We start from the raw sequence: 26,970 nt of genomic DNA on the forward strand, positions 1-26,970 counted from the left end.
AGGTATGCAGAGATGAGTTCGGTGGGGCAGGAGCAGGCTGAGACAATGGGTCGGGCGGGTCAGTCAGGTTTGTGGATTTTGGGGAGGAGGTAGAAACGGGCAGTGCGGGGTTGTGGGACTATGAGGTTGGAGGCGGTGGATGGGAGATCCCCTGAGGTGATGAGGTTATGTATGGTCTGGGAGATGATGGTTTGGTGGTGGGAGGTGGGGTCATGGTCAAGGGGGCAGTAGGAGTAGGTGTCCGCGAGCTGGCGTTTAGCCTTAGCGGTGTAAAGGTCGGTGCGCCAAACTACTACAGCGCCTCCCTTGTCTGCCGGTTTGATAGTGAGGTTGGGGTTGGCCTGCTTGACACACTCTCCTCATTCCGAAAGAAGAGCTCATGCCCGAAACGTCAATTCTCCTGCTCCTTGGATGCTGCCTGACCTGCTGCGCTTTTCCAGCAACACATTTTCAGCTCTGATCTCCAGCATCTGCAGTCCTCACCTTCTCCTAGAAGAGTTCAAGCAGGTAACCTAGCATAATCTTGCCAAGGGCAATTATGAGTGAGTAATTTAGTCTTTTACAAACAAAAAATCATATAGTTAACGTTGCCTTATCATACAGCTGAAGTGCTTCATTCAAAAAATTAATATTATCCATATCAGTCTATTCAATAATTCATAAAAGTTAATGATTAAACCATTCTGAGACACCCACTTTTATTTAAAAACATTACAAAAACATAGGTGACCTGTTAACCCATATGGTACTGAGGGTTTGCTAATTGGTTAATGGATCTTGAGAATATTCTGTACTTCAAAGTGTCCAAGGCTCATAACTAATCTTTTAGTAGCACGAGTGATAATTTTTTTAACAGGAAAAGTTTAAAACAGGACAGTCCCACTTTTTTTTAAATAATGGAGCAAGTGTTCAAAACAGGATTTAATCACATTTGGAGAAATATCGACTTATTAGTGATAGGCAACATGGCTTTGTGCAGAGAAGTTCATGTCTCACAAACTTGATTGAGATTTAGATGAAGTAATAATGATTGAGGGCAGGGCAGTAGATATCATCTATATGGACTTTAGCAAGGCCTTTGACTAGGTCCCTCGTGATACAACATATCACATAGGATCCATGGTGAGCTGATAAGATGGATATAGAACTGGTTTAGCTATGGAAGAGAGAGAGTAGCAGTGGAAGGGTGTTTTCTGGACTGGAGACCTGTGACCAGTGGTGTAGTTTGTTATATATATATAAATGATTTGGAGGAGCATGTAGGTGGTCTGATTTAATTTTACAGACTGTACGAAAATTGGGGAAGCTTCAGATAGTGAGGAGAATTGTCAAAGGATAAAGCAGGATATAGATAGGCTGGACACTTGGGTGGAGAAATGACAAATGGAGTTTAGTATGGAGAAATGCGGGGTGATGCATTTTGGAAGATTAAATGCAGGAGGGAAGTAAAAATTGAATGGCAGAACCTTTAATAGCATCAAAATACAGAAGGATCAAGCTATGTTTGTTCTCACCTGAACATCAAAGGATGATGGGTGAACTGATAGAAGTTTACAAAATGATGAGAGGCATGGAAATGATGGATAATCAGAGTCTTTTTCCCAGGTAGAAATGTCAATTACTGTGGGAGTTAGGCTTAAGGTAAAAGGAGGTAGATTTAAAGGAGATGTGAGAGGAAAAGTGTTTATATAAGTGCTTGGAATGTGCTGCCAGAGGAGGTGGTGGAGGTGGATACAATAGCAACAATTAAGAGGCAACTTGACAGGTATATGAATAGATTGGGAATAGAGGGATGTGGACCCCATAGAGGCAAAAGGTTTTTAGTTTAGAAAGGCACCATGTGGCTGCATAGTCTTAGTGGGCTGAAGCACCTGTTCGTGCACTACTGTTTTTTGTTCTTTGTAATAGTAAATTTTTGAATAATTATTTGCATTGTTTGTGAACTATGCTTTATAGAATCTGTGCAAACGATTGTCGGGACCAGAATGCAGTGTACCAGATACAAAGTTTATCCTCTTCATTGGGATGGTAAACTCTGTTACAATAAGATCAGTAAAATCAGAAGACGTAGGAATAGAATTAGGCCATTTGGCCCATTTTCCTGCCTTCTCCCTGTAACCTTCGATCCCCTTATCAATCAAGAACCTATCTCTTGTCTTAAGTGTGCTCAATGACATGGCCACCACAACCCTCTACAGCAATGAGTTCCATGGATTAACCACTTTTGGCTGAAGAAAGTCCTCCTTATTTCGGTTCTAAAGAATTGGGCCTTCACTTTGAGGCTATGCCCTCGGATCCTAGTCTTTCCTATTAGTGAAAACATCTTCACTATGACCACTCAATCCAGGCCTTTTAGTCTTTTGTATGTTTTAATTAGATCATCCCCCACTCCCCCATCTTTCTAAACTCCAACTACAAGCCCACAGTCCTCAAATAAATGCATTTATTACACTGCCCATCATTCAATAATTATAGATTTTTATTTTTTGGTGTGAACAGAAAACTCAAACCATGAGTGACCATTGATCTGAAAATTTAAATGATCAAAATAGATTATTTTTGGAAATATAAATTGAGATTTGTGTGTCTTTTAAAAAAAACTGACATTGATAGTTCCTGAAAATGTTTAATAAGTTCATGTCTTCTCATTGGTTAAATTTCAATTGTCTACTTACTAAGCTGATCATTTTGAAGTTAAGGCTCTCGTAAGTATTAGAATACAATTACAGTGCAATTTTCTGATAAACAGAGATTTAGCTAACTTTCCAGGTAAAGTTCAGAGTGTGGTTTTACTGTTTGAATTATTAGGAGAAAGTGAGGACTGCAGATGATGGAGACCAGAGTTGAAAAATGTGGTGCTGGAAAATCACAGCAGGCCAGGCAGCATCCGAGGAGCAGGAGAATCGACGTTTCGGGCATAAGCCCTTCTTCGTCCTGTCCCCCTTAGTCCAAGAACTCCCCACCTACGTTCAGGACACCACCCACGCCCTCCACCTCTTCCATGATTTTCGCTTCCCCAGCCCACAACGCCTTATCTTCATGATGGACATCCAGTCCCTATACACTTCCATCCCCCAAGACGAATGCCTTCAAGCCCTCTGCTTCTTCCTCTCCCGCCAACCCAACCATTACCCTTCCACTGACACCCTCCTTCGACTGACTGAACTGGTCCTCACTCTTAACAACTTCTCCTACCAATCCTCCCACTTCCTCCAAACCAAAGGAGTAACCATGGGCACCCACATGGGCCCCAGCTATGCCTGCCAGTTCATTGGATATGTGGAACAGTCCATCTTCCGCAGCTACACTGGCACCACCCTCCACCTTTTCATCCTGTTTGAATTATTGACTATATAAAAGATTTAGTTAACCAACGATGTTTTGTATAGAATGAATTTTTGCATCAGCAATAACAATTGGACTAAATACTCGCTATTCCTGTGGAGTAAATCAGATTGAAACTTTCACAGAATACACAGCTAAACTTGCAAGACTTGAATATACTATCCATGTTACCCTGCCTTTCCAGACTGTGCTGTTGTGGAATCTCTTTAATAGACTTGGTATTGAAGTTGATATGCCAGTGTGAAGCTGTGGTTCTTGCTCATAAGTTAGTTTTTCTACCCAATTTATTGAGTCAGGGCTGCTGTATTCAGGCCTAAGTGAATTCATCAAGGTGTATGAAGTTATTTCTTTTTTTTAGAAAAGAACAAGCCTCTCCACCCATTAAAAACATATTTTTTTCAAGGGTGGATGTTCCGTTTTTTCAAAATGTAATTGATGTTGTATATTTAAAGTAAAAGTAATATTTTCTGTCCGTTTTTTTTTCTTTTTCTCTTAATCTCAGGTTCCGTTCCAAATATTTTAGCTAGTTTTTGTGTAAAATTTCAATTCAATGTATCATTCCTAGTTTATACATCTTTGCTTCAGCTTAGCAGTCTGTAGTTTAATCTGAACATCATGTACGTTTGGGTATGAGTTGGGGGAGAAGACTGGCAGAATTGACAGCGTAATAACAGTATGGTTGAAACTTGTTTGCCTTACATTTCATTTGACTATATTAGGCTGAGAGCACGCGTCCTCTTCAGGAGCAGCAAGTTACAAATTTTCAGAAGTTAATCACTCAATTGCAATGCTATTTCAGCATCCTTTTTTAGCTGAACGTTGGGGTCAAAGGTTTTCTAGGATTCTTGAGGCTTGCCAGTGAAAGCAAGGCAAGTACATAACAACAAGTGAGCACCTGAGGAAATTTCCAATGTAGATGCCAGTGAAATTATCCAGTACTCTCACCTATTCAAATACTGATGAGAAAGTGTTTCTTTTGAATATTTTTGCTGAGACGTTACACCCCCCTCTACATTTTGAATGTTTATCATGAGCACCACGATGACCAGCAAAACCATCTGCAGCTTGCTGCCTCCAGCCACTGCAGCTGCACCTCCAGGACAGGGAGCAATACGATGTTTTGTATAGAATGAATTTTTGCATCAGCAATAACAATTGGACTAAATACTCGCTATTCCTATGGAGTAAATCAGATTGAAACTTTCACAGAATACACAGCTAAACTTGCAAGACTTGAATATACTATCCATGTTAAAGCAAAATCATCTGCAGCTTGCTGCCTCCAGCCACTGCAAGACTTGAATATACTATCCATGTTAAAGAGGTTTGGCATGTGGGAGACAGGAGATTGGGTCTACTATAAATGCTTCAGGGTGTCCTGTTAGTTGGTGGACTGTATCGGCTTTGTTAACAGTGGCTGGCACGTTTCACCACAAACTTCAACATAACGGAATCTTCCCAGGTTTGCTGCCCGAAAACGCATAAAAGAGTTGATCAAAAGCCTGTTTGCTTCACTAGTGATGATTATGCCAACTTTGTCAGCAATGCTACTATTTGTGGAGCGGTAACAGGGTTAATGGGTAGAACCCTACTGGGGTTTCGATGATGTGTGCCATGGTGAATTGTGGGGCACAATCGGGTGAGACATCTGGTGAGACCAGTCTTGATGTTGGGAGAATCTCTTTCCTGCTTTTCACAAGCAGCATGATGAGATTCTTTCTATCAGTGGCGAGTGGCACAGTGGTTATTAAACACCTTGTTAACAGCCCACACCATTTTGTTAACATTCAGTCCCGACAAACTCAACATCAGGAAAACTTGACGAGTTGACTGCTTGTTCCAAACAATCTTCATCTTGTGCAGTGGGCACTGACCTCTCCGATCATGCTACAGTTCCATGGGCACATTTGAAACCCATGCTACAGACCTTGACATCAACATGTGCCAGCACCTAAGAGCCCTCATGTCCACTCCATTTACAGGACTGCACTTCAATGCTAGACCTCAGGCTGCACCAGCAACTATCATTGTAAACTGCAGCATGGACACTGTGTACTTGGGGACACGCACCCAGCTCATGGATGGGACCAGGCTGTATTTCCAGACTCTTTGCTTGCTCTGAAAGTGCTCACTCAGACTGAACCTACTTGGATGCTCACCACGTCCCTGCCTTGCGATGCCTTGTTTTGCCGCCTTGTATCTGCCCCTCAACCTGAGATACCAAGCACACATTAGTGTGGTTTTGATGTGCCATTTAGCGCAGGCAAAAAGGCAGGTAGCTTCTCTGTTATCAATATTCTCCAGTCAAGGGGGTTAGCCTTTGCTTAGGGGACCTTAGCACAATAAATTGAGGACAGGCTCTGATACCAGTTTAAACCCTGCATGGTACAGTCAGAGGGAAGATCCTATCCTCACAGCGGGTGAGGAGTATAATGATGGCGAGTATTAGGTAGGTACTACACAAAATGAAAATAGATAGCCCAGCCATGACTGTTGGTGTAAAAGATAAAGTTGCCATAGTTTTACTAGACTATAGGACTGCTCAGTCATTCGAGAGAGAGAGAGCGAGAGAGAGAGACGATTGGTGGTAGTTTAACCTGAGGGTCATCGCATCTTGGGTAAGAGAGTTTGAAAAGGCGAGTTCTTTATGGTAACCTCAGCTGGTGCAGGAATTGAGCCCACATTGTTGACATCACTCTGCATAAACTGTTAGTGTAGGTGGGGAGATTTACTAAACAACTCTTTTCTTTTTATTTCTTCTGTGTAATCTCCAGAGATGTCTGTGTACTCCACAACTTGGAAAACATTGGTGGTGAAGTTGATAAATCCATGTATTCATCACATTTGAAGCCTTAGCAAAAGTTAAGTGCAGCAGGGGAGATGGAATTAAAGTATCAGTTGTTCATAGGAGGAGTTTAGGGCCATCATGTTTGACTGTGAACTGAACTTCAGACCCCTTTTCATCTCAAACAAAAAATTGCCTACATCTGCTTCTTCAACAACCTCAGTCTCTAAGACACTTCCCCTAGTTTAGTGCCTCAAATTCTTTTATATGCATTTGCTTTCTTTTATAATCCAATGCTTGCCTGATTGTCCTCTATACTCCTTCAACATCAACACATCCAAAACCCTCCTCTCCGTATTGCAACCTTCAAATCTGCATTACCGTCCGATTTGTCCATGACTCCCCTTTTCATTACCAACACTGTCACCCAATTGGTGTGGTAACACCACTGTAACCCAAATAGACAATGATGTGAAAGATTGGATACTGTCACATGAATGAAAAAAATTAGAATCTCGATGTTGAGAATTTGTTTTCCGATTTTTCCCTTAATCATTAAATGTTGACTTCAGAACCTTGCTAGGAGAAAGTGAGTATTGCAGATGCTGGAGATTGGAGTTGAGAATGTGGTGCTGGAAAAGCACAGCAGGACAGGCAGCATCTGAGGAGCAGGAGAATTTACGTTTCGGGCATAAGCCTTCATCAGGAAGCCATTCCTAATGAAGGGCTTATGCCTGAAATATAAATTCTCCTGCTCCTCAGATGCTGCCTGACCCACCGTGCTTTTCCAGCACCACACTCTCGATTCAGCCTGACCAGCTGTGCTTTTCAAGCACTACACACTTGATTCACTCTTGACTCTGATCTCCAGGATCTGCAGTCCTCACTTCCTACTAGTTGATTTTAACCCGACTGCGAGGCCTCTTCTACCTTGAAAAAATTCGTCTCCTCTCTCTACAAGGATCTTAGCGAGTCTCTATCTCACTGCACCCCACAGGTCATCTTTGCCCTGAAGCTTTTCAGCCATTCCTGATGAAGGGCCTTTGTGCGAAACTTCGATTCTCGGCTGCTGCCTGACCTGCTGTGCTTTTCCAGCACCACACTCTCAATTGAGAACCTTGCTTTGCATTCGCGTTTCATTCTTCACTCAACTCACTTTAATGATACGCCATATGCAGTTTTGTTTCTTTCTTGAGTAATGGATGGCATAAATTCCTGACATATTTCTGGCAGCTGCAGCTCACCGATTGCTCTTCCTGGCTGTCAACCATCACTTTAACTCAGAATGGGAAAATTCCATCCATAAGGTTTAAAATTCCTGTCTATATTTTTCATTCGATCAAAAGAGAGTCCTGGCTTTTCATCGCCTCTTCTAATTTCTCCTTTCAGGTTTAGCATCTGTTTTCCATCCACCTTCTGTGAAGGACCTTGAGATATATTTTATACTGCATAGGTCAATGTCCTGCCCTCACCTATTATCTTTTTATCATCTAGATTTTACTTTAATATTCATTTACAGAATATAGGAATCACAAATGACTGGCAAAGCCACCATTTATTGGCCTTTCCTGTGTGCCCTGGTAAAATCTTAAACATTTGTTGTACAATTCTAAATCAGATTGTCAATCCACTTTTAATATTTGAAGTATATTTGACAAGTGCTGGGATTTACTGCACCCTGTTCTTGCTAGAAGATGTCTGAATTAATAATTTCCATTGACTAAACTCTGCTGGATCTCGGCCAATTACAGTGGACTGTTTTTGTAGTTTTAGTCAAACCAATGTTTTAAGAATTTGTGTTAAGAATTTTTTTTATTGTCTGCTTTCTTTGGTGCGTGTACTGACTTGCTTGTATGTTTTGAAAATATGAGTTACAGCTGGGACCCTTGTCTGTACGAATCCTTAGAGACTCTTACATCTGTGTATGCAGCACTCGTCTCATTAAAATACAATACAATTATGCTTACTTTGTAATTTGATGTAGCACAATTTAAGCTGGTCTTATGTTTGCCTTGTCCTCAATGTATTTTCTGTTATAATTCCAAGATGATCACAATAGAGCAGTGACTTCTGTTTCAGAATCTGCTGTGGTTTGGTAAGAAAGTGTGTGCTGGGTTGTATTTAAAATGTAAAATCAGTGAGCTGTTGTTAGTATTACACCTGATTATTCCATGTTAGAGGAACGTGTGACCATGTTACAGTACTTCCAACTCCTTTTGACTTTGGTAGTGGAGTAGGGTAAGTATTTCAGTTTGTATTGCTGGCAGGAATTCTGACTTTATCAGTGCACATTTTGGAAAGTTACAGATGTGTGTCCACAGTTACCTGATAGGAACCGCTGACCTGAGTCAACTATTACAGTGTTTTGAATCTTTCACTTGAACTCAGGTCAGAATTTTGGAGTAAATGTAATAGTGAAGCTATCAGTGCTCATCAGTATTACAGCATAAATCAAACAGCAATGTGCAACTGCAAATGTCCAGATAAATGTGTATAAATGTGCTCGTTGATTATGAAGCTGTGTTGAAAGGACAAGAAGTTGTTGTAATATATCAGAACTAAGCACTGAACATACCAGAAGTTAGGTCTTGACCATTTCGGTGTAAGCTAATTTTAGATGGTGTTTAGCAGAATTTATTACTCTCAATCCATTCCTCTGGCACTGAAAGTTAAATTTGAAAGTATGGAATCTCATTTCTTTAGCTTTCAATTATTGTTAGAGATTTGAAATAATAAAAAAAAGGAATTTTTTTAACCTTTTATCAATCTCCTCTTCCTTTCCTTTTGTTTCAACTTCAGTGTTTGATTTGGTGCAACTTGTACTTCATGATTCATAATAATGATTCTTTCAGACTGTTTGGTTAGAGAGATATAGAGTTGCTTGGCTTGTCTATACAGGTTGAAGATACTTTGCAGAATGCACTGTACTAAAACTGTTTCCAAAGACAGCAACTTTTTGTGTTTTAATGGCAGTATAAAGAGCAGATCGTGTTGCTGGTTCATTGCTGACCACATAAACTTAATTTGCTATCTACAATTGCTGAGATTTTCATGAGCATTTTGAAAATATATCTGATAAATGATCACCAACAGTATCACACAATTAGTGTGGGCAGTTCATCTGTGATAAAATCATTGGCTTTTGAATTTTTCTTCTTGTGTTATTCAGAGATAACACAATGCTATATTGAATCTTTGTGAAGTTTCTTTTTAGAAAGTGTTATCCTTTTTAATGTCTGAATTTCTTATAATCCATCAGAATATCACAGTGAAGAAGGTATGAAATGACATTTTAAAATGCACAAAATTCTCCTGGTGGCCCTTCAGTGGTGTGTTAATTGGATGCACGTGGCAAAACAGCACTGAACCACATCACATCTTAGAAGAGAAGACTGATGCAGACTGTAAGGCTTTTGCTTATATCTCAATCATACCCACTACTATGGGCTAGACCTCCCCCCTCCCCCAATGCAATGTGTGTTATGGAGATGGCTTAGACCCTAATGTTAGTACTTTTTTTAAAAGGCAAGTTCAAGGCACTGTGTTCCACATATGATTTGATTGATCCACTGCTAAGCTTTAAACAAAACTTTATTCTTGCAACACAGTTAAAGTACAACAAAAAGAAGAGTTGGCATAACTTTATTCTATTGAAATACTTAACAAAATAATGCATTATTTAACTACGAATCATCAATTATTCCAATATAAGCAGCATCCCCTAAAAACCCACCCCTTTAGCAAAAATGCAATTCAGCAAAATAGTTTCACAGTTATTACTGTCATGTGTGGCCTCTCTCCAGTCCAGAAAAAAGAATCAATCTGACCCTTTTGATTTTTAAGAGGAAGCCTTGTTGTTGATCGAAGACTTGCTTCGAGCAGCAGAGAACTCAATCTTTCAGCTTCAGTAGCCAGCAAATGCCTACTCAGCCAAGTGAAACCAAAAACTAAAGCCTTTCCTGGGTCTGTGAGAGCTCTGACCCTGAATGCTCATGATTCTTTTGTCTTAATAAAAAAACATGTCCAGGGAAAACTCAAAGCTGTTTACCACTACCTATCTGAAGGCGATGTTTTGGCACCACTGTGACAAGAGAAACAGGACAGTACACATCTCTTAAATGCACAGTATCATTATACCACCACTTAGAAATTTTAAAAAAGTATTTATATGTGAGTCATATAGTTGATCCTGCATTGACACTGCTCATGTTCATTTACGGCTGAATCCACACAGACATAAGATATTTTCAAATGAATAAACTTGACAATATTTGATTTTTGGATTCCTTCCAAGATATTGAGGGATTGATGTCACCCATTAATACAAATCACATCTCTAGCAAAGATTTACATACTTCCTTTTGTCATCTTTCACAGAAACCAAAATGACGAATGAAAAAGCTGTTTAACTAGTTCATAAACACTGTTGTAGGCATTTTCTGAAATGCACAGTTGCTCATTTTTAGAACATTCTGATACATCATTTTCACTCACGGAATTGTTACACACGCATTTATTTCACCTTTGTCTATCTAGTCGATGATGTGGGAGAAACATTAACAAAATGATTGTTGAAGCATGATTGATTTTATAAGACACATTTTATAAGATTGTGTTACAGAAAAGCTCATTGAATATTCCTGAAACTTTGTGTGATCTGCTTAACTATCTGAATGAAGACTGTGCAGTGGCCTTTAATGTGAACTGATAATCGTTACAAGTAACTAGGAGAATGTTACAGTTGAACAAGTTGAAACCTTACCAAGGATTATGAGTAGCTTCTTGAATGAAGTGTTTATTCTGTTTTAAATACATAGACTTACAACTTTTGACAGTTTGCTCGTGCATGACCTTAATGAAAAATGTCTTGATCACAATATATGCAGTAATTGTTTTTGACTGTAATGGAGAGGGAGTGATGACAGGATTCCTACTAACTAGGTAACTTCTGTCACATGTTTTATTAAAGAGATTTGCAAAAATAGTACAACATGTGGCATGTTCTAGGATCTTAGAGTTATGCAGCCTAGAAACAGAAACTTTGGTCCAACTCGTCCATGCCGATCAGACATCCTAAACTTGATCTAGTCCCATTTACCATATCCCTCTAAACCCTTCCTATTCACGTACCCATCCAGATGTCTTTTAAATATTGTAATTGTACCCACCTCCACCACTTCCTGTGGCTGTACATGCCATGCATGCAACACCATCTGTGGAAAACGTTATCCCTCGGGTCCCTCTTAGATCTTTCCCCTCTCACCTATGCCCTCTATGTTTTAGATTCTCCTACACGGCGATAAAGATGTTGGCTATTCATCCTATCTATGCCACAGTATTTTGCTTTGCTTAATACCGCATCATTTGTGGTATATTCAAGGCTATGATAGACTGCTGATCCCTCAAGGAATCAAGGGAGAATGCAAAGTGGTGGTAAAATGAAGTCTAGACAAAAGACTACTCATGCCTCCACTTGTATTTACGGGACTGATTCTTGGGATGGCATTTAGAAGAATTTAGAAGAATGAAGTAGGGTCTTGTAGAAACCTATAAAATTCTAATAGGACTAGACAGGACAAACACAGGAAGAATGCTCTGTTTTCAAGTTATGTGCACAGTTTCTTCAGATTGAAGCTTAAATTTCCACAATGACAGGGAGTCTCTTTATTGCTGTGAAAAACTTGCCAGAGGCTGCTGTAGGCATGGCTACATGTGGCCAGTATCCATGGAGATGCCCTGAAATCGTTGGTAACCCATGCCCAACATTGAGGGCTTTGAAGCATGAGGTGAGATGAAATCACCAGGCACCTGCACAAACTTTCTTGTCAAGAAATTTCCATATCTAGCTTCTTTGGTGTGCTTGGCAAGATAGAAGGTTGAATATTAATTTGACAAGTTGTGCCATTAATAAGGTATTTAATGAGCTATAATCCCTCGTGATCGTCAATATTATCACAATGTAAGGAGAAATTCACTTTGCTACTCAACAGATTTATAATAGCTGCAGCAAGTTGCTCCGATGTTGGGATTGGCTTCACCAGTCATCTTGTATGATTTTGAGACAAATTTTACCAAAGCCCATGCCATTCTGCTCAAGGTCTCCTAATGACTGATGTTAAGCTAACTGGCCAATAGTTGCCAGTTTGTTGTTGGCTTCCATTTTTGAATAAGGGTGTTATGTTAGCAGTTTTCTAATCTTTTAGGTCTTTTCTAGAAGTTAAGGATTCTCAGAAGATTACTATCAGTGCACCAACCATCTCTGAGACTATTTCCTTTAATATCTGAGGATGCAACTCTCAGCTGCACAGGAAATATCAGCCTTTACCCCATTAGTTTCCCAAGAACTTTTTCTCTAGAAACAGTTTTCTATTTATTTTCTCCCACCTTTTTAAGAACATAAACACATACGAACTAGAAGCAGGAGAAGGCAATTCAGCCCCTCATTCCTGTTCTGCCATTCAATACATTCATGGCTGATCTAATGTCGATCTCATCTTCACTTTCCTGCCAGCTCCCCATAACCCTTCTACTTGTTAATAATTTTTTAAAAATCTGTCTAACTTCACCTTAAGTTTTCTTAATGTCCCAGCATCTACTGCACTTTGGGGCAATGATTTCCAAAGATTTGTGACTATTTGAGTGGTGTAATTTCACCTCATCTCTGTTTTACATCTACTAAAGCTATGACATTTTATCATTTGTAGCATTTTTGGAATGCTATTAAAACCCCTTCCCGTGTAGACTAATGCAAAGTACTTAGTTAACTCCCAAGGGTGTTAAGAATGGACAATAATTGCTGGCCTAGCCAGCGACACCCTCATCCATGAATGAATAATTGAAAAAAATCATTAATGTAAAATGTGAACAGTTCTGGTACCAACACTGACCCCTGAGGAACTCCCCTAGTCACTAACTGCCATCCTGGAAAAGACTCCTTTATCCCCACTCTCTGCCTTCTGTCAGTCAGCCAATCCCTATCCAAGCCAGTACCTTACCCCAAACACCATGGGTTCTTGTCTTAATTTGCAATCTCCCGTGCAGCACCTCATCAAAGACTTTCTGGAAATCCAAATAGATCACGTCCACTCCTTTCCTTTGTCTAACTTTCTTGTTACATCCTCAAAGAATTTGAACAGATTTGTCAGGCATGATATCCCCTTGAAAAACCTATTTTGCCATGTACCTCTAAGTACCCCACAATTTTATTCTTAATAATATGTTCCAAAATCTTTATGATGACTGAGGTCAGGCTAACTGTCCAATAATTTCTGCCTCCCTCCTTCATTAAACAGGGCCGATACATTAGCCATTATCCAGTCTTCTGCGATCCTCCCTGACTCCAGTGATTCCTGAAAGATCACCACCATAGCCTCCACTGCAAAAAGCCACAGCGTAGAGGGATTTGGGAATCCTTGTACAGAAGTCACCTAAATGTCCAAGTTCAATGGCAATAGGGAATGGAAAAAGAATGTTAGTGTTTATTTTAAAGGGAATGGTAAATATAAATAAGCAAATAAGGTAAATTGCTAAAACTATACAGGATACTAATACTGCAGATGGAATATTCTAAGCAGTTTTACTCCACTTTTCTAAGGATATCTATACTGGCATTGAGGCAGTCCAGAGAAGGTTCATTGAGTTGATCCAGTTTATAGAGACATTTTCTTATAAGGATGGGTTGAGCAATTTGAGCCTTTCATGATTTGAGTCTATAATTATAAGAGGAGACCAACCAAAACATAGAAGATTCTTCAGAGGTTTGACAGGGTAAATGTGGAGGGGTTGCTTCCCTTTTATGTGAGAGTCTAGGACTAGGGGACGTGGTCTCCGAGTAAGGAGCTACCCATTTAAGGAGGAATTTCTTTTCTCTGCTGGTTAATCTGTGGAACTCTTTATCTCAGAGTGCTGTTGAGGCTGGGTCATTAAGTATAGTCAAGACTCAGACAAACCGATCTCTAGGTAAGGGAATCAAGGGTTTTGGGGAAAGGGCATGAAAGTGAAATTGAGGATTATAGGATTGATCTTATTGAATGGTGGAGCAGACTTGATTGATTGAATGGTTTATTTCTGCCCGTATGTCTTATGTAGACTTGTGGTCTTCAGTATAGTATTGAGAAGGTGCTTCATGTTGGAGGTGCTGTAATACTGATGAGGCATTAAACCACTGTGTCATTGCCTTTTCTAACAGTATTGCATTGAAGATGAGTGAGGCAGATCCTGAATGAACAGGATTGTGGAGTTGAGAGTGCCTTTCAGGTTCTTTCAAGGATTCTAAACTCGCCTTCAATATTTGGAGAGCAGAAATGGCTGTTTGTAAAATCTGCCAGATGGGTAGTGATACCTGCCTGAAAGAAAAGATCTTCTACAAAGACTTTGCAAAACCAGTAAACTAAGAGATCCACTTGAACAAAGGATTCCCACCTTTATTTTACTACTTCGAGCTAAAGTCTGTCCAAGTGAGTGGGTTTTGAAAATGGACCATACTTTTCATTTATAAATGGTTTCCAACTGGGTGTCCTCATTCATTAAATACAAATAATTGACAATGCAGATACAACAATTAATTAAGAGGGTGAATAGAATGTTGACCTTTAATTCGGGATGAGATGGGGCATAAGTAGGGAAATCTTGCTGCAATAGTAGGGTATCGGTGAGACTGTACTGAGAGTATTGTGTAGAGATTTGGTCTCTTTGTTTAAGAAGGGTTTTACTTGCATTGGAAACAATTCAGAGGAACTTAACTAGATTGATTTGTTGGATGAAGGATTTCTTTTATAAGGAAGAGTTGAGCTCATGCACTAATACTCAGTGAAGTTTAGGAAAATGAGAGGCAATCTTATCGAAACATCTGTGATTCTGATGAAAGTGATTGACTTGGATCATTGGCTCCTTTTCACTTTCTGGGTGCTGCCTGAACTGCTGAATCTTTCCAGTTTTTGTTTTGTTCTTGTTTCAGGTTTCCAGCACCTGCAGTATTTTGCTTTTGTATAATTCTGAGTGCTGCTGATAGGATAGATGCTGAGGGGTACCCATAGCCAAGGACATAATTTATGAAAAAAAATGGGTCTTCCAACTGGATTGAGAGGAGAAATGCTTTTCTTCAGGAGGTCATTAATCTTTGGAATTCTTTTCCACAGAGTGTGATCTGGGTCATTGAATATATTAAAGACTAATTAGACTGATTTTCCATCAACAAGGGAGTCCAGGGTTATGGATAAAAGGCAGGAAAGTGAAGTTGAGGCTACAGCCTGCTCAGCATGAATTCAGTAAATGGTGGAACAGGCTCAAGGGGTCAACACCTGTTCCTGTTTCTTGGTTCTTACTTCCTGAAGAAACAATTGCTCAGAGTAATTATTTGTAGATATTAATTTTGTTCTTTGCTTGGTTACAATAATATTTGTACAGATGTGGTTAACTATTTAATTTTATACATCAGTCTGTATATTTGGAAATGTTTCCATTGTGTGACAGTTATCTATACTGGCAGCAGCATTCTTAGAAAACCTTTTGTCGGGTCTTCAATTTGCTAAGCTTTATGAAAAACAGATGGCAGAACTTCCCTGGAGGATTATAAGAAGTGAAACACAATATCTAGCAATTGCCGTTTGCGGATAGAGACCCAGTACGCAGTGTAATATGAATAGTTTATTAGGGTTCAGTGTTCTCAGCCAGTCAAAACAGTTGTAAACCTTGGTACAAACATGATAGGTAGTTTCTACTGGAATCAATTTGAAATGTTAACTCCAAGTACTTGCTTCAAGATCTTGGTTTGAGGAATTTCATGGTTACCTTTTGAAGATTTGAGACTTTTTTTTAGTTGTTAAGTGTAATTAAATTGAATAGGGTTCGTCATGAGGTAAGTAATGTAGTCTACAAAAGGAACAGTTTGATGAGCTTATCCTTTTCTTGCTCTCTTCTTTGAATTAAAATTTGTGCATGTTGAAACTCTATGCCTGAATAGCAAGGCCAAGGTAACCAGAGATTTAATTTGGGTCTTATTTCCATCAAGCTGACAAGCAGTTGCCAGCTAAATACCATTGAAGATTGGACTGTTGCATATCAGTAGCTTTGTGAGGAGAAGTGACGCAGTCACCAGAAAATGATCCAACAGTTTGGGGGGAGAAAAAAGGAAGCAGTGTCCAGTTTGAAATTATCAGTAGTCAATGAAAGGGCATGGGTAGTAGTGGTGATTGGGGACATAATACAAAAAACAGTCTTGCGGTGGCCATCTCACACTGATATTGGCCCTTTGTTCACATGTGCATTTTGGCTTTTACAATTGGACACTTTCAAATGCAAAATTAAGACCACTGCTGTTGATGCAAGGTGCCCATTGTTTTTGTCAACATCAAATTCACCAGACGAAAAGATTTTGTGAGGTATCTCAGATTCTGCATACATTCAATACTTATTTGTTTGTTTTGATTTCACTCTCCCATTTTGACTTGTTTCAAAGAGCTTTAAACAGGTAGAACGTAGAACATTACAGCACTGTACAAGCCCTTCGGCCCTTGATGTTGTGCTGACCTTTTATCCAACTCTAAGATCAAACTAATTGACATACCCTTCAATTTACTATCATCCATATGCCTATCCAAGAGTCGCTTAAATGTCTAATGTATCTGACCCTACTATCATTACTGGCATTGCATTCCACGCACCACCACTCTGTGTAAAGAACCTACCTCTGACATGTCCCACATACCTTCCTCAAATCACCTTTAAAATTATGCCCCCTTGTGATAGCTATTTCTGTCCTGGAAAAAGGTCTCTGACTATTCGCTCTGTCTATGCCTCTCATCATCTTGTACACCTCTATCAAGTTGCATTCTCACCCTTCTTCACTTCAATGACAAAAGTCCTAGCTCCCTCAATCTTTCTTCATAAGACATGCCCTCCAGTCCAGGCAGTATCCTGGTAAATTTCTTCTGCACCGTCTCTAAAGCTTTCACATTCCTTTTATAATGAGACGTCCAGAACTGAACACAATATCCCAAGTGTGGTATAACCAGGGCTCTATAGAGCTGCAGCATAACCTCACGGCCCTTAAACTCAATCCCCACAGCTAATGATAGCCAACACACCATATGCTTTCTTAACAACCCTATCAACTTAGGTGGCAACCTTGAATGATCTATGGACATGGACCCCAAGATCCCTCTGTACCTCCACACTGCCAAGAATCCTGCCTTTAAACCTGTAATCTGCATTCAAATTGACCTTCCAAAATGAATTACTTCACACTTTTCCAGGTTGAATTCCATCTGCCACTTACCAGCCCAGTTCTGCATCCTGTCCATGTCCCATTGCAACCTACAACAGCCCTCTACACTATCCACCATTCCATCAACCTTCGTGTCATCAGCAAACTTGCTAACACACCCTTCCACTTCTTCACTTAAGTCATTTATAAAAATCACAAAGAGCAGAAGTCCTAGAACCAATCCCTGCGGCACACCATTGTCACCAGGCTGAATACTATCCATCTACCACCACCCTCTGTCTTCTATGGGCCAGCCAATTCCATTTCCAGACAGCCAGATTTCCCTGTATCCCATGCCTCCTTACTTTCTGATTGACCCTACTTTGGAGAACCTTAACAAACCTTTGCTAAAATCCACGTACACAACATTCATTGCTCTACCTTCAGCAATATGTTTTGTCACATCCTCAAAGAATTCAATAAGGCTTGTGAGGCATGACTTGCCCCTCACAAAGCCATGTTGACTATCTCTAATCAAACTATGGTTTTCCAAGTAATCATAACCTGTCCCTCAGAATCCTGTCCAATAATTTGCCCACTACAGACGTAAGACTGACTGACTGACTGGTCTATAATTCCCAATATTCAAGGGAATAACATTTGCCACTCTCCAATCATCTGGCACTACTCCAGTGGATAGTGAGGGATGGAAGGATCATTACCAAAGATGCAGCAATCTCTTCCCTCATTTCAGAGAACCCCTACAGTGTAGAAACAGGCCATGTGGCCCAATAAGTCATACCAATCCTCTGAAGAGTATCCCACCCAGACTCATTCCCCTGCCCCTCTTACTCTACATTTACCCCAATTCACCTAACCTGCACACCTTTGGACTGTGGACGCAGAGGAAACCTATGCAGACACAGGGAGAATGTGCAGACTCCACAGAGACAGTTGCCCGAGGCTGGAATCAAATCCGGGATCCTGGTGCTGTGAGGCAGCAGTGCTAACCACTGAGCCAGTGTATAAGCTTGGGTATATTCCTTCTGGCCCAGGGGACGTATCTATCCTCATGTTTTTTTCAAAGTTTTCAGCACACTTTCCTTCTTAACATCAACCTATTCGAGTGTACCAACCTGTTTCACGCTGTCCTCACAAATGACAAGGTCCCTCTCAATAGTGAATACTAAAGCAAATTATTCATTAAGAACATTCCCTGCTTCCTCCGACTCCAGGCACAGGCTCCCTGCACTATCCCTGATTGGCCCTACCCTCACTCTGGCCATCTTTTTGTTCCTCACATAAGTGTACGATGCCTTTGGTACAAAGTTTTATTTATTTGTGCCAAGCAACCTCAGCAAGTTGTTCAGTTCAATAGTAGAATTTTTTCAGAGATCCAGACCTGAAACTGGCATGGAACTCCAAGTGGAACCCACTTTCTCCCTGAACAAGGTGAATATGTTTCCCTTCTCTCTGCTTATTGGCCACTGGGCAGTCACAACCTGGGGCCAAGAACATTCCAGTGTGAGAGTATACTACCTGGCACAGTTTGATAAAGAATGCCTGAAAAGCAGGAGGAACAAGTTGACATCTGGTCTACAATCCCTATTATTAACTATTTAACCACACATCTAGTCCTTTTGATAGGGTTCTTTGCAGAGTTTGTAGGCTAGAGTGTGCATATATGTGGGAGAATATTTATGCTTTTGCTCAACATGCAAATCTTTAGTTGCATGCCACAAGTGACCTTAAAAGCCCCATAAGCCATTTGCTGTGCACATGTGATTACTTGCTCGAAGTTGTTCCTAATACCATATTAAAGTCAAGAATAATGCATGCAGGTTACACAGACTGGGTGAGCCTTAAATTGAAGTGCCAACCTGATGCAGGTCCGACAAAACATAAAATGAATGTTCAACAGCAAATGCAGCATGACAAAGACAGAGCTACGTATTCCCACCACAATGGACAAAATCATTGTTCTACTGCCCTCCCACATCCACCTGAGAATGGTGATGAACATTAAACAACTAATGGAAGAATATTGCATGAAAGTTCACAATCTTCAATATAGCAGAACCTAGCCCAGTGAACACCATATAGTATCAAGAAATGACTGAAGGCACTGGATACGTCAAAAGCTGTGGACACAGACTCCAACTCAGGTATAATGCTGAAGACTTGTGCTCTAAAATTAACCATACCTTCAGTCAAGTTTCTCCAAATAGCTGCAATGCTGGCATGTACGTCCTTATGACCTGTCCCAAATGTCAATCTTGCTTTCCACCTATCCACTCCACCCTCCTCTCTGACCTATCACCATTACCCTCACCTCCATCCACCCATTGCACTCTCAGCCACCTTCTCCCCAGCTCCAACCCCCTCCCATTTGTCTCTCCACCCCCAAGGTTCCCAGCCTCATTCCTAATGAAGGGCTCCAGTCTGAAACGTTGATTCTCCTGCTCCTCGGATGCTGCCTGACCTGCTGTGCTTTTTCAGCACCACATTCTATAAGCTGCTTTCAGAATAATCAACTCATTTTCAGTTACTTATAGCCCCAATTAACAGCTTCTCTTCCTCCTCGGTTTACTATCATCTATCATCTTGCCGAACTGTCTTTCTCTGCCTTTCTCTCTGCATTCCGCCTCCACCCATCCATCTACTAGTCTGAAAACACCTCATCTCATCTGATTTCAGTAACTGAGCAGACTCAGGCCCAGTTAGTACTTGGATGGGAGACCGCATGGGAATACCAGGTGCAATACACTTTATAATAGACCCTCTTGTGGTGCAGTGGTAGTGTCCCTACCCTGGACCAAGAGGCCCAGGTTCACGTCCCACCTGCTCCAGATATACAAAATAACTTCTCTGAACAAGTTGATTGGAAAACTAGGTTAATTTTTTTCCAACCCCATTCTTTGATACCTGTGTATGTACCACCTTTTCTTAGATACTATAAGTTCTAAAGAATGGTCATCAGATCTTAGACACTAACATTGCTTTCTTTGCAGAGATCATGCTAGGCTCTTTGAGTTTTTCCAGCAATTTCTATTTTTTGTTTCTGGTCTGACTAGTTTAGTAAGACGTCCTTATTTTTATTCTCCATATCCTGACTTGTAATTTTTTCACTGTTGCTGAATCAAAATTCTGGAACTGCCAAGCTTCAGATCATAGACAGTCATGTTTGAAAACAGTAGCCAACTGCCACTTTATACTAGAGATGGCATTATTTTCCTTTCATAATTATTGTAGAAGATGCTGTTAGACCTCTCCTGGAGTATTGCAGACAGTTTGGGCCCTACATTATAAGAAAGGTGTGAATGCATGCGCTGGAGAGAGTGCAGAAGTGATTTAAAAGCATGGTTCTAGGAATGAGAAATTTGTTAGGAGGACAGATTAAAGCAATTGTTTACCAGGGAGAAGTATAAAAGTACACCATCTACTTTGTAGGATTCAAATACTGAATATGGAGTGAATTCATTGTGCTGTATTCCCTTAAAGTAATTTTACAATGTTGTCTTGCACAGAACATAGAATGTTACAGTGCAGTACAGGCCCTTCAGCACTTGATGTTGCTCCAACCTGTGAAATTAATCTGATGCCCATCTAACCTACGCTGTTCCAGTATTAACCATTGGTATGTGCAATGCCCATTTAAATGCCCTTAACATTGGCGAGTTTACTAGTGTTGCAGGCAGGCTGTTTCACACCCCAACTACTCTGAGTAAAGAATTTCCCCTAGTATCTGTCTTAAATCTATCACCCCTCAACTTAAAGCTATGTCCCCTCATGTTAACCATCACCATCTGAGGAAAAAGGCTCTCGCTGTCCACCCTATCTAACCTCTGATTATCTTATACGTCTCGATTAAGTCATCCCTCAACTTGCTTCTCTCCAATGAAAACAGCCTCAGTTCCCTCAGCCTTTCCTAGTAAGATCTTCCTTCCATACCAGGCAAGATCCTAGTGAATATGCTCTGAACCCTTTCCAAAGCTTCCACATCCTTCCTATAATGCGGTGACCAGAACTGCACACAATACTCCAGGTGCGGCCGCACCAGTGTCTTGTACAGCTGAAGCATGAACTCGTGGCTCCAAAACTCAATCCCCCTACCAATAAATGTCAACACTCCATTTGCCTTCTTAACAACCCAATCAACCTGGGTGGCAACTTTCAGGGATTTATGCACCTGGACACAGAGATCTCTCTGTTCATCTATACTGCCAAGAATTTTACCCAGTACTCTCATTCCTGTTACTTCTTCCAAAGTGAACTACCTCACACTTTTCCGCATTAAACTCCATCTGCCACTTCTGCCCAGCTCTGCATCTTATCTATGTCCCTCTGTAACCCCTAACATCCTTCAGCACTATCCATGCCTCTGCCTACCTTAGTGTCATCTGCAAATTTACTAACCCATCCTTCTATGCCCACCTCGAGATCATTTATAAAAATGACAAATAGCAGTGACCCGAAACAGACCCTTGTGACACACCAGTGGTAACTGAGCTCCTGGATAAACATTTCCCATCAACCATAACCCTATGTCTTCTTTCAGCTAGCCAAATTCTGATCCAAACTGCTAAATCATCTTCAATCCCGAAACTCCGTATTTTGTTCAATAGCCTACTGTGTGGAACCTTATTAAACGCCTTACTGAAGTCCAAACACACCACATCAATCTGTTTTGTCACCTTCTCAAAGAAAACTGTGTGGACACAATTCACAAAACCGTGTTGACTATCCCTAATCAAATTATTCCTTTCCAGATGATTATAAATCAAATCTCTTATAAACTTTTCCAACATCTTACCCACAACCGAAGTAAGGCTCACTGGCCTATAATTACCAGGGTTGTCCCGACTCCCGTTCTTAAACAAGAGAACAGCACTTGCAATCCTTTAGTCTTCTTCTGGCGCCACTCCTGTTGACAGTGATGACATAAAGATCGAAGCCAAAGACTCTGCAATCTCCTCCCTGGCTTCCCAGAGAATTCGAGGATAAATCCAATCAGGCCCAGGGGTCTTATCTATTTTCAGATCTTTCAAAATTCCTAAAACCTCCTCTTTGTCAACCTCAATCCCATGTAATCCAGTAGCCTATATCTCCGTGTTCTCACTAACATTGCCCTTTTCCAATGTGAGTACTGACAAAAAGTATTCGTTAAATGCTAACCGTATGTCCTCAGATTCCACATAAAACTTCCCACTATCTCTTTGATTGGCCCTAATCTTACTCTAGTCATTTTTTTATTCTTGATATACCTCTAGAAGGCCTTGGGGTTTTCCTTGATCCTATGCTCCAACAACTCATGTCCCCTCCTGGCTCTTCTTACCCCTCTCTTTAGATCTTTTCTGGCTAACTTATATAACTCTCAATCCCCCTAACTGCGCCTTCACGCCTCATCCTGACATAAGTTGCCTTCTTCCTCTTGACAAGATCTTCAACTGCTTTACTAAATCATGGATCCCTCTCTCGACAACTACCTCCCTGCCTGATAGGTATATATTTATCAACGACCCGCTGTAGCTGTTCCTTGAATAAGCTCCACATTTCAAGTGTGCCCATCCCCTGCAGTTTCCTTCCCCATCCTATGCATCTTAAATCTTGCTTAATCGCATAATAATTGCCAGAACTTACAAGTTATGCTACACTGCTATGTCAACTTCGAGAAACACATGTATGATTTAACTTAGTTCTTGTCCTTTCATCATAACTAACTAACCATAAATTTCAGTAATTTCTTTTAACTTGATGAGGGTTGCTGAGACTGGCTTGAACAAAACCAACTCTTTTGAGTCTAGGAGAACAAACATTGTATTCTTAGAATTGGACAGATTGACCTTTTCGATCATACTATTACTCTGATACAAGCAAGTATTCATCACTCAATGGTTTTATCTAATGCCATTAAAGAACTAGTTCTCAAGAGTTTAAGTTAAAAAAACTGTTATTGTTTTGGCCCAAAAAAAACTAATGAGATTTATGTATGCCAGGGGAATGTAGGGCAACAAAAATTGTATTTGTGAGATTTTCACTTTTTGTCTTTTCTTATTACTGAATCTTTAAATAATGCCACATGCATCACAGTGGGTGAGACCTTCAAAGTCTGGATGGTTGCTGCTGATGCTGTTAGTTCAAATGCAAGAGCACCATGGTGATAAGTTTTCATTCTGCTCCTGCAGCCTCAATCATTCAGTACTCGGCTACAGTTAGTAATACGTGTAACTCCACAGCTGAGATCTCCAGCTATAACTCTTAATTGAGTTCCCTTGGTACTTGATATAATGAATAATGTTCTGTAACATCAGACACCTTCAGTTCCATTACTGCGTTTGTTCAGCCCTTTAGTTTCAAATGCAGATATAATTTGTAAAGACAGAAAATTTCTTAGAAGTGTATGTGGTTACATCAAAATTATAAAATGTACTGCTTGGCACGATTATCAGTGCTTGTACTTATAAAAAAATCATCATTACTGGTTTCCTGTAGTAATGAGAATATTTTATATTCAGTATCTTTTCTTCAGAAGAAAACAAACTTTGCCTATATTTTGTGTGCCATGATAAGGGGTACTTCATAATTTGTTGATAAATTCACATCTGTTTGGTTCATATTACTTCATATTCTGATACATTGGAAGCAGAAGCTTTTCATCCAAGATGAATTAACTTTACAAGTTCTTCAGTCCTTACAAGAGACAGTGTGTAAATTATCAAAGGAAAAACCAAGGATTTCTGTCTTTTATTATTTTCAAGAAATGTTAAGTAATTCTTGCAATACAGCAGGCCCTGATGAGGGTGTATTTGAAATGGGGGAGGGGCAGGAATGTGACAGAAGGACCATATGCACAAAGACATAATGATACAACTGAGTAATCCTCTCTAATATTCATATGTGACACCCTCGTTATCGTTTCTCTTACTGTGACTCCATCTTCGCATAGGTATTAATTTGTCACTGAAAACCTTAGCTTGGGCTTTACAGGTGAGTAAAATTTTCCCTTATGTATGCAAGCAATATCTGTTTACCAGTGTCTTAATGGAAAATGACTGAGCTTCTCCAGCTTTTGGTAGTTTCCTACACTATTTGGACTTCTACCATCATTCAACTGTTAAAGAATTCTAGTTGACTTAGTATCTCTGTATAACTAGGAAAGAATTCTGAAATTCAGTGTTATTAAATTGCATTGATTTGTAGTTTTCAGAATTACATGTCTGTTGTCTGTCTACACTATTTATGTAGAAGTGCAACCAAATAATGTTGTTTTTAAGTGAAAGACAGTGATGTGGCCAGTGTTTTTTTTGCTGCATTTAACAAAATACTATAAGTGTTTCAATTAAATTGACAAGTTCCACCGGTTTCATGAAGAATTTTTTTTGTCTTCACTTTAATCTGTTTATCGCAGCACAATTAAAAAAAACTCCATATTATTTGCATTCTACTTTGAATTTGAGTGCAATAAGATCTTTTTCCACTAATTCCACTTATTAGCATAAATACTGCCTGTGTAATGTTTCTGCAACACACTCTGTCTGTAATTTATAGCCACTAAATGTACTTTTATTTCTAGCCAGTATTTTATATTGAAAATGTGTTATTGCCATCTGGTGGCAAAACATAAAAGATTTTATGAGCTATTTGCAGGTTTTGATCTTATTAAAGATGTAATGGAATATATCTATTTTGATGTGTAATTTTAAGGTTTTTGTTCAGTTTTGTCTTTCAGTTTTGATCTACCAAACAATCGCAAACAGATCGACATTTATATGCGAACTTCATTCACCCTGCAGCATTGTTGTCAACACATCTATACACTCCTGACAGTAAGATATTTTTCATTTACTGTGTATGTGTGACCAGACCTAGTGCAAAAGTCATTTTTTTTCCACAATTGTGCTTTTTAGGGTGTGGACTAGGTTATGGGAATGCTGAACTTTGTGCGCTGAGACAATTGCTTGAACGTCTGTGCTCTCAAAAATCACCATATCGAATTAATTTGAGAGCTTTGCCCTTGTAGCAAATAACTTTGCTGGTACTTTTCAATATTTCTAGTGTGGGGTCAGTATGGATTAGTTAAACCAAAGGATCTGTTTCCATGCTATATGCTATGACATGAAAATCACCTTTGAATCTTTTAATTTAATCTCCTCCTTATTCAGTTCTTTCCTGATGGAGTCACTTGTGTTGGAGTATGATTCCATTGATGCTAGTGACTCACTAATATTTGGGATAGGGAGTCTGGACACTGACTGTCAGCTGGGTACTTAATCATGTGGAAGGGATCTTAGGTGAGTCTGATCCTATGCTGACCATGTGCATTTCCAATAGGTATTGTTGGATACAAAGCTTGAATCATCTATTATTTTCCTCTCTTTAAACTGGGCTGTATGTGGCTAATTTAACATTATCACCATTTGGTTGACCATCGATCAAATATAGGACTTTCCTACTCTATAGCACTTGATTAACTTTTTTGATGTACTCATGTGCTGAACCAATGATAGAGTATGTGCATTCTGAGTAACTTCTGAGTAATGACAAGTATGTGCATTAATCTATTTAATCCTAAGGAATTCCCTAAGAAGGGGCTAGCATATAACAATGGTAATGCACCTAGGCAAAGTGAGGACAATATCAGTGAAAACATAATTGTCTCTTATTTCTGTCAATTAAAACCCAGAGTTTGATACTTCATATAGTTACTGTGCCATGTATTCTCCCCATAGTGGAGCCACTAAATCAGAATTTTACATGTTTTTATGGTGGAGGAAACTAATACTATCCCAATAATAACAGGGAATGCAGATGTTATAAAAAGGGAGGAACTCAGAACAATCATCATCACTAGGAAAAAGTACTCCGATTGAAGGCAAAGTCCCTAGGGTCTGATGGTGTATACACTAGGGTCCTGAAGAAAATGACAGTAGAAACAGTGGATCCACTGGCTATAACATTGCAAAATTCCCTGGATGTGTGAAAAGTTCCAGTGGATTGGAAAAATGCAAATATAACAACCTAATTCAAAAATGGAGACAGGCAAAACTAGTAAACTATAAACTAGTTAGTTTAACATCTGTTGTTGGGAAATTTTTTGAATCCATTCCTAAGCAAGTAATAACAGGACATTTGGAAAGTCAAAATGAGGTTCATCAACATCATTGTATGAAGGGTAATTCACGTTTGACTAATTCACTGGAGTCCTTCAAAGGTGAAACACACAAAATTGATATTGGGGCTCTTGTAACTGTAGTATATCTGGACTTCCAGAAGGGATTTGACAAAGTGCTGCACCAAAGGTTAATATACAAGATAAGATCATATGGGGTTATGGCTAATATATTCGCTTGGATAGAGTATTGGCTAACCAGTAGAAAACAGAGTCCTTTTCTGGTTGGCACGATGGACCTAGTGGGCTGCCACAAGGTTTAGCACTCAGACCCCAACTACTTATAATCTATATTAATGGTGTGGTTATAGGGATAGAAGGTACTATAGCCAAATTTGCAGGTGACACTATAATAGGTAGGAAAGCAAGCAATAAAGAAATAAGAAATTTGTCGTAGTTGTGAGTATGTTTGCCAAGCTGCGAAGTTGATTTGCAGATGTTTTGTCTCCTGACGAGCATCTTCAGTGT

General features: G+C 39.8%; 1 protein-coding gene across 2 annotated transcripts in view; it reads left to right on the top strand.

The window, feature by feature from the left end:
• LOC140485793 (tumor necrosis factor alpha-induced protein 8) overlaps nucleotides 1–26,970 on the top strand; it is a 131,105-nt gene that overhangs the window by 57,859 nt on the left and 46,276 nt on the right. For both annotated transcript variants that reach the window (XM_072584305.1, XM_072584306.1), the window contains exon 3: nucleotides 25,050–25,159. In XM_072584305.1, coding sequence (XP_072440406.1) covers nucleotide 25,159 — 1 coding nt within the window. In that variant the 5' untranslated portion in view covers nucleotides 25,050–25,158. The remainder of the gene's footprint in view (nucleotides 1–25,049; nucleotides 25,160–26,970) is intronic.

This window comes from Chiloscyllium punctatum, chromosome 2, assembly GCF_047496795.1.
Source record: "Chiloscyllium punctatum isolate Juve2018m chromosome 2, sChiPun1.3, whole genome shotgun sequence".
Lineage (NCBI taxonomy): Eukaryota > Metazoa > Chordata > Chondrichthyes > Orectolobiformes > Hemiscylliidae > Chiloscyllium > Chiloscyllium punctatum.